Source organism: Medicago truncatula, chromosome 2 (assembly GCF_003473485.1).
Source record: "Medicago truncatula cultivar Jemalong A17 chromosome 2, MtrunA17r5.0-ANR, whole genome shotgun sequence".
NCBI lineage: Eukaryota > Viridiplantae > Streptophyta > Magnoliopsida > Fabales > Fabaceae > Medicago > Medicago truncatula.
The window spans coordinates 48646024-48664626 of NC_053043.1; the positions used below are offsets into that span (position 1 = coordinate 48646024).

General features: G+C 35.9%; 2 protein-coding genes across 3 annotated transcripts; one reads left to right on the forward strand and one right to left on the reverse strand.

Moving 5' to 3' along the window:
• The first annotated feature begins 196 nt into the window (after positions 1 to 196).
• Positions 197 to 2083, forward strand: LOC25487914 (probable peroxidase 26). Its single transcript, XM_013610009.3, has 4 exons — positions 197 to 494; positions 894 to 1076; positions 1199 to 1358; positions 1438 to 2083. The coding sequence occupies exons 1-4, from the start codon at positions 252 to 254 to the stop codon at positions 1860 to 1862; spliced, it is 1011 nt and encodes a 336-aa protein (XP_013465463.1). The 5' UTR covers positions 197 to 251; the 3' UTR covers positions 1863 to 2083.
• LOC25487915 (small G protein signaling modulator 1) lies at positions 1901 to 12235 on the reverse strand. 2 transcript variants are annotated; one of them, XM_039830876.1, is made up of 12 exons: positions 12030 to 12235; positions 11686 to 11863; positions 10658 to 10759; positions 9745 to 9848; positions 8179 to 8972; positions 7966 to 8088; positions 7770 to 7858; positions 7490 to 7690; positions 6154 to 6594; positions 5286 to 5369; positions 4082 to 4319; positions 1901 to 2371 (listed from the first exon to the last, which is right to left on the reverse strand). In XM_039830876.1, exons 2-11 carry the CDS (start codon positions 11812 to 11814, stop codon positions 4287 to 4289), a joined length of 2100 nt encoding a protein of 699 aa, XP_039686810.1. In that variant the 5' UTR covers positions 11815 to 11863; positions 12030 to 12235; the 3' UTR covers positions 1901 to 2371; positions 4082 to 4286. The 2 variants fall into 2 exon arrangements, with proteins under 2 accessions (XP_039686810.1, XP_013465466.2); XM_013610012.3 differs by having other exon boundaries at positions 2154 to 2371; positions 10658 to 10756; positions 12030 to 12234.
• Between the last annotated feature and the right edge of the window lie 6368 nt (positions 12236 to 18603).

Genomic DNA, 18603 nt, shown 5'->3' on the forward strand with positions numbered 1-18603 from the left:
GCCTTAATGTATGGATTATATTATTATAGGTTTTTAATTCTTTTTCTTCATTTCAAACCCATTATTCTACAATTATTCTACAAGTTTTCTCTTAATTTTTATTACATAATTATGATGTGTGGTCGGTTATTGCCACTAGGAGGACAGTGTGTACTGCTATATAAGCAGCAAGATGCAATAAGTTTCTAACAAGTGCTATACCTACACAATAAGTTTAGTATCATACAAAGAGCAAGAGTTGTTTTGCCCTAATGGGGAGACTTATGTATGTGGCTTTCCCACTAATAATCGCTTTTGCAGTGTTGAGCTTGTGCCATGGAGTGGCAGCAGCAGCAGCAACTTATCCAAAGCCAAAGTTGCAGTGGCATTACTATCACAACACATGCCGCGACGCAGAGGTGTATGTCCGGCACCAAGTGAAGATTCACTGGGATCAAGACAAAAGCATTACTGCCAAGTTACTACGCTTGGTTTACTCCGACTGTTTTGTCAATGTATGTCCCAATTTTATTTTATTTTCTTTTATAATTTAGTACTAGCCAGTCTTTACTTTTCTCCATTTTTCAACTTTTTAAGCTAAGAAAGAGACATCCTGTGAGGTTAATGGCTGAGAAGGAACTTTTAGGTAATAGGACTAGGAACGACTAAAGGACAGGTTACAAAAACAGCAGACCCTTGCTAAAATATATACAAGTTGCACTAAAAAATATATAGTCTAAACTCAAACACTCTTGTTGTTCAATCTAAATTCAGCTGTTCCATTTAACTTGGTATTTAGAGTTCATGAGGTTTAAAGCATATGATTCCATTTAAACTTACCATTCTAAACATTATAAATGAACAAGTTTCATTTTTCTTTCTCCCGAAACTTAAATCGTTGTTTCGTGGCATAGGGTTGTGATGCATCAATACTGCTTGATGAAGGACCAAATCCAGAAAAAAGAGCACCACAAAACCGGGGGCTTGGAGGATTTGTACTAATTGACAGGATCAAAACTGTTCTGGAATCACGATGCCCTGGAATTGTCTCCTGTGCTGATATACTCCATCTCGCAGCTAGGGATGCTGCTAAAATGGTATTCTTTCAACTAGTCTACTTACAATTTCCTTCAGTATCCCCTCCGCAGAAAAATCTTCTCTCAAGGTAGGGGTAAAAGTTAAAAAAAACAGTAACCGATTTGAGAATTAATGTCAACAGGCAGGTGCACCGGGTTATCCAATTTTCACAGGAAGAAAGGATGGCATGAAATCAGATGCTGCATCAGTAGACCTGCCATCACCATCCATTTCATGGCAGGAATCTCTAGCATACTTTAAATCAAAGGGACTGAACGTATTAGATATGACAACACTCTTAGGTAAGGCAAGATTACACAATCAAGTAGAAATTACATGCTAACAATATGTTCTAAATGAGTCTGTTTCATACCAACACAGGAGCGCACACACTCGGCCAAACACATTGTAGCTACATTGTTGACAGGCTGTATAATTACAATGGTACTGGAAACTCAGACCCAAGCATGGATGCTACTTTTCGAGACACATTGAGGGGACTTTGTCCCCCAAGAACAAAGAAAGGACAAAGTGACCCGCTGGTATACCTAAACCCAGACTCTGGAAAAAATTACATCTTCAGAGAATCATACTATAAAAGGATCCTGCGCAATGAAGCTGTCCTGGGAATCGATCAACAATTACTATTTGGTGATGACACTAAAGAGATCACCGAAGAATTTGCTGCTGGATTTGAAGATTTTAGGAGATCTTTTGCTCAATCCATGTTCAAAATGGGAAATATCAAAGTTTTAACAGGAAATCAAGGAGAGATACGCCGGAGTTGTCGACACACAAATAAGTGAAACCCAAATTAGCAGCAGGACAAATTGAACGTTTAGTGTGGATACAGATATGCCCAGTTTAAACATAATTGTCTGTGTTCGGAAGGTAAAAAATAATACATGAATAAGGGACAAGAATCGTACCCTCTTTTGTCCTTTGTAAGATCCAACAATTTAAGTTACAAAAAAATTGTAGTGTGTATGAACCATTATATTATAATATATATCCTTTCTTTTGCCAACTCAAATCCACCACAAAGATTAACTCTATGTTACCGTATAGGCGTATACTACAACAATTCCCTCCCCTGTATCTACCCTCCATTTCTTCTTCTAGGCATGTGCTTTTTCCAAACGCCAAATGCTCTAAGTAGTAATAGCATACGTATGATGTTCTCCAGAAATATAAGCTGAACAAAAATTGAAAGAACATTATCTGCATAACCAGTCCAAGTATCCAAGACCGCCAATTTGTCGGACATGGGAGCAACCAGAGTGATGAAAAATCCCCTTGTCAATCTTCTTACTGGCTGAAGAGGAAAAAAAGATAAAAAAACTAAACATCAGCAATGTAAAAATCAAATACTACAAAGGGAAACAAATCGTAACACGATTTTCAGTAAACATCCCCCCCGCAGAATTAACCTCACTTGGTAAGGGATAATGGATATTTATGCAGGGGCTGGGGTTCGAACCCCAGACACCCCACTTACTCACCTTTAAGGTGAATTTCTCTAGCCGCTAGGCTACTTGACCCAAAAAAAAAAAAAAGATAAACTGGAAATTTAAAAAAAAAAATTATATCTTGCATTTAAATCCGATTTAATCAATTTCCAACAAGATTTCTAATCAATTACAATAATTAATCATTCAACAACCAATCCAAAATCAAATTTCCAGAGAAAGATTCCAGCATTCAATAATTAAAATCACTAGTGAAATATCATGTTGAAGATAAAACATAGCAATGTAAAAATCATACTACAAAAGGGAACAAATCTTTAACATAATCTTCAGGAAACATCCCTCACAAAATAAATCTCCTAGATTAAACAATAAAGATATAAAGATAAACCAGAAATTTCAATCCAACAAGATTCCTAATCAATTACAACACTTGGCCATTCAATAACCAATCCAAAATCAAATTTCTAGAGAAAGATTCCAGCATCCAATAAATTAAAATCACTACTGAAATATCATCAGCACTGCTAAGCTAGTGAATTGTCAAATGGATATTGTGTGGTGCTAATCAACAACAGACGCAAATTTCATTTGCAAACAATCTAATGCAATTAAGTGTGTGAAAGAGGTCACCATACTACAATAAGAGAAAAATTAATGAATCCCTTGCAAGGTACTACCTCTGTCTCGTTATAATTTTTAAGTGCCTTTTTAGGTCATGCACACTTCTTAAGAAAATGATTAATTATGTTGAATTTTATAGTTAAAAATTGTGTATAGCATAAAATACCCATATTAATTAAGTGGTTGAAAGTAGTAGTAACTAGTAATAGAATAAGGGTCATGCTAACATGTGCACTTAGGGTACATGTTAAGGATTCCATGGATAGCAAGTATTTATTGAGAAAAAATAAATTTCAAGTTTCTATGAAATAAACTCACAATTTCCAAGACAAAATTTCCATATTGAGTTCCTTAACATCAATAACATGTGCCATTAGGGCACATGTTAGCATTTCCTATAGAATAATTAGGTTGATCAATTAAAAAAAATTTGAAGAAATTTGATCAATTAATTAAATAAGGATATTGTTGTAAGAAGTTAATAAATGTTGTCTTGATATTCTAAAGTTGCATTTAATTTGAGACAAAAATATTCCTAATATGACACTTATAATGAGACAGAGCAAGTATGATGCAGGTATAATAAATTCCCAGAATCCCTTCAACAGGGATTGGAGTGTTCATTCCATTAGCCACGGCCTTGGCGAAGCAGGTGGCAAAGCAGGTTAATTGCTTCAGGTTGTGTTTCAAACAAATAGAAGCAAAGACATATTTGTTTCCTAAGACCACACGTGTCTATTAACTTTCTTTACTCCTTATAGCTTTGCCCAAAGCTTTCAGTACAAGAGCCTTGTAATACACTTTTTCTATTAATAATCCTAGCATCAAATTGTGAGTGTAGCATACTTGGAAAAGACCATCTAGGAATCTATGTAAAAGCATCTGATGTTAAGCGACCAGACAAAATGTAAAGCAGAACAAAGTGAGATTACCTCATAAAAAAGAGTAATGATGACTATGAATGTACAACATCTGGATGGAACTCCAAAAGCAAAAACACTTTAAGCTACAAAGTCTCCCATCCAAAGTGGATAAGTAATAAAAAAAATTAACACCATGGTCCAATTTGGAAAAGCATAGCCACACAAGTGTTCCTCAGTTTGCCTTAAGAACATCAATGATAGTCCCCTAGTCTCTTTATTCTGCAACACGGTTCTTTTTCTTGGTTACCTGTCAAAGAACTAGACTTCAATTTCACCACAGAAATCTTAGAAATACTGCCTCCAGTCTCAATTATAAGCAAAACTAACTAATTTCACACATATTAAGAATAATGGTTAACCTTTGACCAAAAAGAAAAAGAATAGTGGTTAACCTCGTTGAATTTTCTTGATGTAATAAAAAATATTAATTTCATTTACGAAACAACCAATTCTTTTGATTAAATTTAAATGGGAACTTGTTACATTGAAGGGTATTTTGATAATAGTAGCATTAGAAACTAAACTTAGGTGGTTTGGGCATGTACAGAGAAGACCTGTGGATTCTGTAGTTAGGAGAGTAGATCAAATGGAGGGGAGTCAGATCACTAGAGGTAGGGGTAGACCTAGAAAAACTATAAGAGAAACTATTAGGAAGGATCTAGAGATAAATGAGTTGGAGAAAGACGTGCTTTTTGATAGAACGCTATGGCGTTGTTTGATTCATGTAGCCGGCCCCACTTAGTGGGATAAGGCTTGGTTGTTGTTGTTGTAGCATTAAATAGTATAAAATTAGTCAGTTTTTGCTTATATTTAGGACCATAAAATGAAACATCTTTTTGCTTATATTTGAAACCAGAGTAATATAGATAAAAGTAAGGTATATGTATTTGGAGGGAAGATGATTCTAAATGTCAATGCATTATCACATAAGAATAAAGAAAGTAGAGAGCAACTGAATTGAATCTAAATATCATCTTTCATGAATATAAAAACATCAGAGCCAAACAATGCATGCATTGCAGTTCATTAGAATCAGATGAAGCAGACCAACAACAATACATAGTAGCTGTACTTCAACAAGTTATGCGATCATTAAAAAAATAAAACAAGGATATTGAACATTGCCAAACAAAAAAAAAGGCGAAAAGTTAGCAAAAGAAATCATTACCCTCTTTGAGTAGAAGTAGAGAATATTAACTAATTTAGGACTTACCTTGTTAAAATATTTCTTTCGGAGTTTGATTGCTGTTCTTATGCATCTTTTTACATTGATCTCCAACATATTGTCATTGAAAATCTGTAATATTTAGTTTTGAATAATTAAATTAGAAAATGCACAATATCCCTTAGCTGATTTCTTTTTTTCCTTCTTTGCATAGTGAATTAAAGAACTCCGCATGGAAGAAAAAAAAATTAAAAACAAAGTTGCGAACACGTCTCATAAGTATATGTGGACATCATTAAAGTATATGTGTTGGTTTTCAAGTAATGAGTCAGGACAATCGGCATAGAGAGACTTAAAACTAGACAAAACAAAAGAAGATAAACTGAGCATGACCAAAAGGAATAAAATGCAAAGAATAAAAATATCAGCAATAGGGTTTCAGTTAGACAAATAATAATCCCTTAGCCAGGTTAAGGGAATCATAAGCTCACACATCATTTGAAATGTAAGAACTGAGAAAGTAATTGAGAGAAAAGAACTAAAGCTACTATTAAAATGGAAATTATCAACTTTTAAGTTTTAACTATAACAAGAACAAATTATAATCACCGTATAAAAAGTAAAACCAGACACATTAAAAAATGACACCAAGATATGCCATTGTTGCACAAATGGCCGTGAGAAAACATCTACACCAGACATATTTCCAAAGTGCTTAGCAGAAAAAAGATTCACAAACAAACAAAAAATATCTATACACTTCCAACATATTTCCAGATCAAAACATAATCCAAACCAAGGAACCCTACACCAGACATGATAAACAAAAAGAAAAGTGTAATTTGAGAATATAATAATTATAAATTTAACAGTAGTTATTAATTGCTGGGTAAAACCAAAAGATCAATGCACTTGCCTTTATCATATCATCGAACGAGTTGGTTTCTCGAATGATCTTCTGGCGGTTTAAAACAAGAATAGCTGCAACACAGAATGTGGCTAACTCATCATTTCCTTTCCTTGCCAAGGAGGAAATAGTTCTCGTTTGAACTCGACCATTTCTTGACCAGATATTCCTTGCCAAGCCACAAAAGGTATTGGATGTTTGCAACTTCAATTTGACATCACATACAGGGTGATCAGTGTTCACATGATGTGGCTGCGGGCTGGCTTTTGTGTTGTCATTTTCATTATGATTTGACTGTGAATCACTCTTGATACTATCATCATCAGAATCAGCAACGGCTTCTTTAATATAATTGCTTGAGTCTCTGGGAAGATGTAAATCCAATGCTTCCAGACAATTCTCCTCTAACTCATATGCCCAGGATTCATCAAAGTCAGCTGCCCACATCATCTAAATTACACAAGATTACTAAGATCATGTATTGACAGACTAAACCAATGATGTATCAAAATGGTACAGAATATTATCTATTTCACAATTACAGGCATAAATTTCTTTGCAACAATACTTTCAAATCCATATACACAATGTTGTAATAAAGCACTATCTCATTACTATTCAAAAACGGTATGATTATTTTGCTAAGACACCAAAAAACTTGATCAAATCCATACTCACGAGGTATGGAAGCCCAATCTTTGCCTTTAAATTGACCTATTGCAACAAAAAAAATCGCAACTCTACCCCAAAAACAGCAAAACTAGATTTGTGAGTTTTTGTACCAATAGCAGTTAATCTTAAAACTAGGATCATATTTCACTACTGTTCACTACTAGCAACTACGTCTCTCCAAGCAGAAGCAGACACACAAGATATGTTCCTCTACCATTACTTTCTAATTTAATTTCAAAGGCTTGAAAAAAAAAAAGTGAAGGGGGACTAAACAAGTTTTTGGTTGATCCCCATTTTCAATTTTTCTTTCCAAACAAATCCTCCATAAATCATTTAGTTTACCAAATGTACTCTATTACATGTCACCGTTAAGTGCATAGGTGGCATAAAAAAGAAACGACTAATAAGCAAATAATAAACGTATTGAGAATGCATTCGTAAATTATGATATTATTTAGGAACCAAGAACATAATTAAACCTGAGCAATTAACGGTGAAATGAAAGAGGGAACCATTTGGTAAGTATAAAATTAAGGAGGCCTTGTTTGATAACAATCGAAAAAGAGGGAACCTGATGAGAAAATTGTAATAATTTGGGAACAAAAAACATTTAAATTAGTCAGCGGGAATTTTGTGTGTGGAGAGGGGGGCGTTGGAAGCATGCAGCACGAACCTCCCACATTGAAAGAGCCTCATTAAAAGATAACTCTCTCCGAAAGAGAACTAGCAACATACGAAATGCAAAATGAAGGCTTTCAGCTCCGATTTTTGACAGGTGGGCAAAAAGTTCTTTGTCTGACAGCTCGAGAATATGCCATAATGCTCGCAGCTGCTTCATCACCCTAGTTGGGCCTTCCATTTTAAAATTCTCTCTCTGGAGTTATGTCAAAGAAAACAAGTCAGTCACTGCAAACAAAGCTATGTTCTTGAATCTTAGCCGAATTTGAAAATACCATTCTCCTCAAAAGCATCTCAAAACACCAAAATGCATCTGCGTTATCCTCAAAGATTACAACAAAGGGAGACAGCAAATCACTCATACCTAAAATTAAATGGCCAGTAAAACGAATGTGAGTTTTGGGTCCAAAATCAGTGTAACAAGAATCCTACATCGGCAAGAAGTCAAGAAATTTACAGTTAAAACATAACCTTGGCAATACCCCGTTGCGGGATCAACCCATGCATAGACAGCAAGGATATCTGACATTCTAGCTAAATTTCTCCTGTCCTCATAGAATTCAAGATGATTATCTGTCCTCACGACATCAACAACTAGAAAAAGATTAAGCTAGTTAGCAAGAAACGATAACAGAATAAAACATGCTGTCGTCAAGAACAAAACACAGTATACAACTTATATACCTATCCTGTGCAAAGTCCAAAGCCATTCTGATACTCTATCTTCACTGGCAGCCCATCCTTGAGACATCGAGGCACTTGTCATTGCTGGCTGTGGTACATCTGATATTTTTAGTTGATTTACCATAGGTGTTTCATAAACTGGATTGTCAGATGGAAATTCTGGTTCATCCTCATCAGGTGAAGCGGTTTCAATTTCAGAGTTTACAGGATGGGAGGTAGTAGGAGGTTGGCCATTTGATTCAATAACTAAGTCTATGTTGTTGTTGATATGGAAGCTATGCATTCTGTCATCTTCAAAGCTTAGTTTACGCTGTGTAGAAAGTTTATTGCCATGCTCTGTGCCTGAGTTTTTGTCTTCACCGCTCTTTTCAAACAGATTGGTGACAGGTAAAGGAGGAAAATCAAAATTACTGTCTATCCTATTATGTGATCCATCTGGTTCTCTCCCTATCTTTGGGGAACTGCAGTTTTGATGACCAGAAAAATCAGAAGCTGCACTATCTGTACTTGCTCTCGAACTAACTAGGTTAAGTTGGTCAGCCCAATCATCAGACCTTTCATGATGGTCTGTGTTTGCTACCTCTGCACAAATAATGCTCCTACCATGACATTGTTCTACTTCAACATTATTATCATTAGATGTTGACCTTTCTAGTTTAGCTTCAATTTTGCGTTCATCCTTAGAGGAGGTCCTCATATCCATAACTTTGGAGCCAACAATATATGCCAATGAACCAGTCCCCACACTTGAATGCATTGCTTGACATTGCTTAACCAGGTCCCTATAAAGCTCCCTGCAATGGTAGTTTCTTGTGGCTGTCAATAAGTAATAACTACATATTCAACAATCAAGATAGGTGCTATATACAGTAGCTGAAACAAATCATGTCTCCATTGAAAGCCAAAAGGATTTTACAGTCACAGTTCTATTGACACAGTTACACAAATAGTTGCCTGCCAGATTCCAACGGAATGCATTGTTATGGGTCTTTGCATAGAACCTAGTCATAGGTTTAGACATGGGAGAAATTGTCTTGTAGCCTATAGCAAAATATGAATAAAAGACTATTGAGTCTTCTAGTGCTAGACAAAGCCCCTCCTAGAATAACCAAATCGGAAGAATAATTGATTGATTTTCCATTGAATAATCCACGCCCTTAAAGTCTGTCCCTAATAAAAGAATGACTTCTGATTGATAGGGTCTTGTCTAATCAAGGAAATAAATCCTAAATTATAGGATCAATCAAAGATTCTGCATAATAAAATCCTAATCCATAAATAAAACATCATAAAATTTTAAAGAAACAAAAAAAAAATATTTTGATTAAGCTGGCCTAAAGGCTGGCAGCATTATTGCTGTTGTCTTCCCAGAGAGGCATCCACAACTCCACATCATGAAATCATTGACATATGACCACATTCATCGATTACAGAAATACTGTTCTAATTTGTGACTTTCTTGGCTATAGACAATAGCTTCAATACTCATTACATGCAAAGTAGTCATATATAATATCCAGGAAATACTAGAGAAAAAGAAATTAATGAAAGTGGATTGATCTGTACCTTCTAGCTGCTCTCAGCCTTTTTCGATACTCAGCAGTGCTGCTCAGTGCATAACATCCTAGTAAGAACTCCCAAACTTCGGGTCTAATCGATGGATCTACACCCTAACAGACATGGGAGGAAAAGGAAATGAATCAGTAAAGAACAAAAACTCCTATAATAGCCTCGATTTTAGAAAGAAATTCTCAATTTGCATGTCTAATGACTCAAGAGTACATATGTATATTTTTTATATTGATGTAAAAAAGAAAATTAAACTCACAAATTTGCTCACAACTTAAGGGAGGGTTTACGTTTTTAAGTTATATTATATTACTTCAATGAAACCATGAATGTAGCCTATTGTTATGAATCTATGATTTAAAATGGACTAGACCCAGCAGCTTAACTCCAAAAATTAGCTCAAGGGACAAAAAGCGCAAGCCATGATAAGGAGTAGTTTGGCCATATACCTAGCCGAAGTGGGATCACGGTACGCCTTACTTACAATATGCAGATTACATGACTAAACATCTATGTGTAACCTAAGATCAAGGCTGAGATACACTCTTGTACCAAAGTAGAATTCAGACCAAACTACCACCAATTTAACCGCATCACACTCAAACAGTTCAAATAGTTCAAACACAGACTTTGCTTATGGGAAAGTGAGCCCATCATCACACTCAAACCGTTAGTATTTTCAATCCAATAAAACATGAGAAGATGCATAAAATTCACAAGCATGCAGCTTCCTAAGTCGAACATGACTATATATATATATATATATATATATATATGTGTGTGTGTGTGTGTGTGTGTGTGTGTGTGTGTGTGTGTGTGTGCGCGTGTGTGTGTGTGTGCGCGCGCGCGCGTGCGTGTGTGTGTCACAAAGAAACGAAGAAAAACAGATTCAATTTGAATAACAACATACCCCTAACACAACCAATTTCAGTGCCTTCCGGAAACCAGACACCTTTCCTTCACTATCAGACAAGGCTTGCCATATGTCCGGCTTAAGCATTCTGTTTACCTGCTTCAAGATGACAAGAGTAATAAAAATCATTAAAAGTCGTTTTATGACATTTTTTTCTATTTTAAACAAGATCCCCTCTGATGCCCGATGTTTCAAATGAGAGGTCAATATGAATATCCGATAAAAACAATGCTAGCAACACATTCTAACACTCTATATGTTTGCCACCAATTTGAGGGATAGGTACCACTAAATAAGGTCTTTTGAATTGGGCCTAACCCAACTCTACAAAACTGGCGCGTATTGTTAGAAATGTATCCCCTTTCTAAAGCCATTTGCAGGCTACATCTCATCTCAAGTGGGAATTTTTAACACGTCCCCTCATGGCCAAAACTGGACATCTGGAGCATGACCTGATAGTCGATGGCCCAGTGCATCTTGCATAGGTTCTAATACAACAACAACAACCAAGCTTTATCCCACTAAGTGGGGTTGGCTACATGAATCAAATTACGCCATGATGTTCTATCATAAACCAAAGGATAGGTTCTAATACATAAAATTCTGGGTTTAACCCAACTCAACCCTACAAAATCAGCTTGTAAAGTGAGACATGTCTCTCACTTATAAAGTCATTTTCTGGTCATATCCCATCGAATGTGGCACTCTTAACATAAGAAATGAGACCCACATAGTTTATGGGGGTCTGCATGAAATTTATCGGATCATAGAAAAAGTGTTGTTAGAGATTATTGCCCTCACCTATAACTAGTCTCTAGTTTATACAAGAAGGGCCTTGGAAAATTCAATTGACCTTGAAGTTATAGGGCATCGTTAATTGATGAACTAACACACCAAACTACGTAACAATGCATTACAATTTACAATGTTCAACACACACACACGTACAATGTATGAGAAATGAAAGCAAAGCAATTAGTAAGACCTAGTAGATTGCTGCAGTCTTACAGTTACAACACAACAACCTTTACAGGAGAGTGAGAAAGGCAAGGCTCTCGAATATCGCGAACGAACGAGCTCACTTTTCGCAAATTCACAGTACCAGCTTTTCCACAACTCCATTGCTTGCTATTATCTTCCCCGTTACAATACATCACATACTCAACAATGTCAAAACCCTAAATCCACACTTTCATTTCATTCCTACAAAATAAACATTGTTATTTTCATTAATTCCAAAAATTAAATAGTGTAAACAACAAAAACAACATAACATTACTTGTTATTAGAAATATATACATAAAAACGCAATATTAATTAATCGATCATATAAAATTGACGGAAAATGAAAATGAAAATGAAAATATACCGAAACGCAATTAAATGAAAGGATCGAAGAATAACGATTGAAAGTGGTGAATGTGAATTGGAATGATTGAGATCTGAGAAAATTGAAGTTTATAGATTCAGAAAGAGAAGAGCGAGCTTCTTCTTCTCCATGCTTCTTCCAATCGCCATTTTTCCCTCTAATTATAACACTGAATCAATGAAAAATACCGTTTTTTTTTTTTTTGTGATAATAATCAAAATGAAATTACCGTTTTTCTTTCTTCTTTTATTTTATTAATTAATTCAATATATTTGATTTTTTTAGGGTCAAAAAGATATGGCGAATAACTGTATTGACTAATTTTTTAATTTAAGAGATTTAATATTATTATATGTTTATGGTTGAATTTGAAGTCAAGATTTTTTGTTAGGATGAAAAGAGGTTTGTTATCATCGGTAACGGTAGATATTAATTATAGAGATGAACCGATAAAATTTAAGTTTTGCCAATTTACCTTAAATATATTACATTGTTCTTATTAACTGAACTAAATTTACATGAATATATTGAAATGTTTGATTGCTTTAATATAAGCCACAATGACAAGTTTAAATACAACCATGCTAAAATAATAAACTCATAAAATAAAACTAATACTTTCTTCAATAAAACTAATACTTAAAATATTCTAATCCACCGCACATACTTCTAATTACTGATTGATTCTTGTTACATCATCACTCATCTAAATATTTTTGAGTTAAATAAATTTAATTTATTTAAATGAATTTTGTAAAATAAACAATGAATTTTTTATTGTTCGTAATAAATTCAATTTACAATGTCGACATTGTTAGATATAACATTCCATTTTAATGTAAACTCCAATTTTTACAACTGAGTTTTATGCTTTTGATATTAATAATTAATCCATCATTTCTTTAAAAAAAAAATATCTTAATGACTCGGAGAATTCGATAAAAAATATATTAAATTTGATCAAAAATTATTTCGCGTAAAATTATGATTATGAGTTTGAGTGGTCGTATGAGAACAAAGGAAAAGTGAAATTTTCAGTGGGACTTTTTACTACAACCAAAAGGCTAGGTCTAAATAAACAACAATTGATAAAATATGCATTGATGAACACATTAGTCAAAATCTTCGGCCAAACAAAGTGCAACGTCAAGTCAACAATCAAACATCAAGTCAACAATCAAAGGAGGTTCAAGTCTTTTCATCATTATAATCATGGGTTTTGCTAACCATTAACCATTGTCCTGAGGACAATGGTTAAGGAATCTACAAATAAAATTTTTGTCTTGAAGATATAAATATTATTTTTTATCAAATAACGATTGCACATCTTTTTCATAAAAACTTACTTGTTTTGTATGTTTAACCAATGTCATTGGGCACTGGTTAGCATTCTCCTATATTTATACATTAAAAAAAAGAAAAAAAATAAAAGAAACATATGTATTTTCACCCTTTATTAGGTGAAATCGAGAAAATAAAAATTAAAGCTACTAGTTTATCAAATAAATAAAATAAAGTTGCTCTGTGTTTGTGAATTGAAAAGGTTGCATGCCATTATAAAAAAAATATACGGACATGGGGATTGGGGATTTGGTGCAGTTATTTTTCCCACAATTTGAATTTCAGTCGTTTTGATGAATTTGTGCCACAAGACCTCACAATGGTGTGATCTAATTCAATGGCTTAAATGGAAAATTATGTGTAACTGCGTCATTTTTTAATAGCAGCAAATCCTGGTTTGAGATATAGTATTGTTGTAACACCCCGTTACCCAAAAGCAATTAAATAGCATATAAACATCAGAGTATTTCACCAAACGGGCATGCTACATTGCAAACTCAAAATTCTTAAATAGAAAATAGAACTATTTAATCAATCCACTTGATAAAATATGAAAACATAGCAGCGGAATAGTTTTCAATCCAACAACATCCTACGACATTAAAGGCCTTAGCATAATTCATCAACATTGTTCAAAAGACAATAAAAGGCTCCACACCACAAGTTCCAAAATTTGATACATGGAAAGGAAAAGCAACAATAACAATAAAGATAAATCCCATCCCACGTATCAGAGCCCTAGACACGACTTTGAGCCACCACCAACTACTCAGGATCACCTGCAAGTTACCCATAGGAAGGGCAACGTTTTCAAGCAGAAGGGGTGAGATTCACAACAATAAATATAGATATTAAAAATCATCAATTGAATCTAACACCCTAAGCAACAACACATTATCTTGTAGACATATATAGGTATAAGCCACAAGCAACAACAACATCAACAACACACCATAATCACAATGAGTATAATATATATATATATATATATATATATATCACATATTCAACACCAGAACCATTTTATCAGATAACAACTGAATAACCACTAAGACTCATGCAAATGACATGACCACTGCTAAGACACCATCTTAGACTTCTTAAATGAAATGCAATAATGCATGTGGTACCAATCAGGACCGAGGCCCTCACCGCTTTTGAATGGTTAAAGCATTCATCAGGACCGAAGCCCTCACCGCTGTTGAGCAACTAGTACTCCAGGACCGAAGCCCTCACCGCTGTTTTATGCATATGCAATGGACCTACTTGTGTATATCTACATACAACTGACCATGCAATGCAACTCCATGTGACTCAACTTAAACAACATGTATGATTCGATACTTTGCATACATTTCATTCATCATCAGCAATCATCAATCCAGCAATCAAAACAACCACAATAATGCATAATTACATGTAACTATGCTCAACACAACAACATTAAGGTACTACCATTCAAGCACGAAATTCAACATTCAGGCACTGAGTAGCTCGCCTCGCGAGCACATCTACTCGCCATGGCGAGTTCACAAAAACACTAGCTCGCCATGGCGAGTTCAAGGCGAACTCGAGGCGAGTGAAAATTAGGTGCTCTCGGGAAAAAAATGCTATTTTCTCACTCAAACTCCAATTCTAAGCTCCCTATTCATCTTTTTAACCTAAAACTTCCACCATTCATCTTTATTATCATCTAGGTACCTTAAACCATTCCCAAAACATCTTATAACAACTTTTCAAAAATCAACTTTTATTTGGGCTTACTCGCCATGGCGAGTTGGACTGCTCGCGAGGCGAGCGATGAAGTTGCTCACTCGCCATGGCGAGCACAGCTACTCGCGAGGCGAGCGATGAACTTCTGTACGGGCAGAAAACTGGTTTTTCCCAAAAATCCCATTTTCCTTCCAATCACTCCCCAAATCAGTTTACAGATGAGAAATGAATGTTTCTATGCAACCAAAACCAAATTCTAACTTCAGAACAGCAATATCTACTCCAAAAACCATAAATTCAATTAAAACCCAATTCCTCAATTTCACTCCAAAAACCTGTTAAACTCAAATCAGACTTTAAAATCTATACTATTGAAGTAAACTTCACCCTTACCTTAGAAATTGAAGAAGAAATGCACAGCAATGATCAACTCTTGGTTCTCCTCTCTTGTTCCTGGTTTTCTCTCCCTTGGCTTGGTTTCACGTAAACTGCTTCTGACATCTATTTCCCAACTTCCCTCTAACTTAACTCCCTAATATTTCCATTAACTCCCCATTAATTTTAATAAATATTAAATAACTCCCCTAACTCCAAAATAACTAATATTTCATACTTATTCTAATTATTATTAAATAAACCATATAATAAAATGATACACCATATAAATCACCCAAAAATCACATATATATAAATACATGCATATACTCCACATAAAACACCAACATCATATATAATAATATATATATATGCTCCACATAGTATAAAATTAATTAAATAAATAACTAGGGCGTTACAACTCTCCCCAAATTACAGAATTTCGTCCTCGAAATCTTACCTCAAGCAAACAACTCCGGATACGACTCCCGCATCTTACTCTCCAGCTCCCAAGTCAAACTTTCACCAGTCGCTCCACCCCAAACGACTCTCACAAGAGGTATCTCTTTACCTCTCAAGGACTTCACCTTTCTGTCATCAATCCTCAATGGCATAGTCTCAACTGTCAGGTTGTCCCTAACCTGCACATCATCATCCCTCGGAATCACATGAGAAGGATCCGCAACATACTTCCGAAGCTGAGAAACATGAAACACATCGTGCAAGTTCGAAAGATGTGGTGGCAAACCAACTCTATATGCCACTGTACCAATTCTCTCTGAAATCTGATACGGACCAATAAACTTAGGAGTCAACTTCCTCGACTTCAAGGCACGTCCAACACCCGTCAAAGGAGTGACCCTCAGAAAAACATGATCACCCTCCTGAAACTCAAGATCCTTCCTTCGCTTGTCATGGTAACTCTTATGTCGACTCTGCGAAGTTTTCATCTTTTCTCTTATCAATCTGACTTTCTCAGTAGTCTCATGTACCAAATCCGGTCCCAACACAACACTTTCACCCGACTCAAACCAGCATAAAGGAGTCCTACACCTCCGACCATACAAAGCTTCGAACGGTGCCATACCAATACTCGAGTGATAGCTGTTGTTATAAGTAAACTCAATCAAAGGCAAGTGACTGTCCCAAGCTCCACCTTGCTCAAGCACACACACTCTCAACAAATCTTCCAATGATTGAATTGTCCTCTCCGACTGACCATCTGTCTGGGGATGATAAGCCGAACTCAACTTCATTTTCGAACCCAAGGCGTCCTGTAAACTTTTCCAGAACCTAGAAGTGAACCTCGGATCTCTATCCGACACAATGCTAGACGGAACACCATGAAGTTTCACCACACTGTGAATATAAATCTCTGCCAACTGCGCTACCGGATAACTGATATTAATAGGAATGAAATGTGCCGACTTCGTCAACCGGTCGACAACAACCCAAATAGCGTCATGCCCCCTCGGAGTGTTCGGCAAACTCGTCACAAAATCCATAGAGATACTGTCCCACTTCCACTCCGGTACATCCAACGGTGTCAACAACCCTGCAGGCTTCTGATGCTCAACCTTGGACTTCTGACAAATCAAACAGGCATAAACAAACTGAGCAACATCCCTTTTCAAACCGGACCACCAAAACAGTTTCTTCAAATCATGATACATTTTCGTAGCCCCTGGGTGAATACTCAACCTACTCTTGTGACTCTCCTCCAGAATCAACTTCTTCAACTCTTCATTGTCAGGAATACAAACTCTACCTCTGAACCTCAGCACGCCCTGATCATCAATTTTGAAATCACTATCCCCAGTGTCATTACCAGAAGTCATCAAATCAACAAACTTCAAATCTTCTTTCTGAGCTTCTCGGATACTGTTCAAGAAATCACTATCGATTTTCAACATTCCCAACTGTATACTCTGAGGTGACAATTCACAGACAAGACTCATATCTCTGAACTGTTCTAACAACTCAAACTCTTTCACCATCAAAGCTGACACGTGCAACGTTTTCCTACTCAAAGCATCAGCAACCACATTGGCCTTACCAGGATGGTAATTCAAGCCAAAATCAAAATCCTTCAGTAACTCTAACCACCTCCTCTGCCTCATGTTCAGTTCCTTCTGGTCAAATAAATACTTCAAACTTTTATGATCACTGAACACCTCAAATCTGGAACCGTACAAATAATGCCTCCAAATTTTCAAAACAAAAACCACCGCAGCTAACTCCAGGTCATGTGTAGGATAATTCTTCTCATGAACACGTAACTGCCTAGAAGCATACGCTACCACCTTACCATCTTGCATTAGAACACCACCTAAGCCCAGCTTAGATGCATCACAGTACACAACAAACGGTTCTTCTGGTTTAGGCAAAATCAAAACAGGAGCAGTCGTCAATCTTCGCTTCAACTCATTGAAACTACTCTCACACTGAGCATCCCACACAAAAAATTTACCCTTACAGGTCAACTGTGTCAATGGAAGAGCCAACTTCGAAAACCCTTCTATGAACCTGCGGTAATAACCAGCCAAACCCAGAAAACTTCTGATCTCAGTTACCGACTTCGGAGTCTCCCATTGTGATACCGCATCAACCTTTGAAGGATCCACTGCAATACCACTACCAGAAATAATGTGACCCAGAAAACTTACTTCATTTAACCAGAACTCACATTTTGATAACTTAGCATACAACCTCTTTTCCTTCAACACTTGCAATACAATTCTCAGATGCTCTGCATGCTCCTCCTCATTCTTGGAATAGATTAAAATATCATCAATAAATACCACAACAAACTTATCCAGGAAAGCATGGAAAATTCGGTTCATGTACTCCGTAAAAACACCAGGCGCATTAGTAACACCGAAAGGCATCACTTTGTACTCGTAATGACCATAACGTGTCCTAAAGGCCGTCTTCTGCATATCCTCATCCTTCACTTTTATCTGATGATAACCAGATCTCAAATCAATCTTACTAAATATCTTAGCACCAACCAACTGATCCATCAAGTCGTCAATTCTAGGAAGCGGATACCTGTTCTTGATCGTAACTTTGTTCAACTGACGGTAATCTATACACAGTCTCATACTACCATCCTTCTTCTTAACCAACAACACCGGTGCTCCTC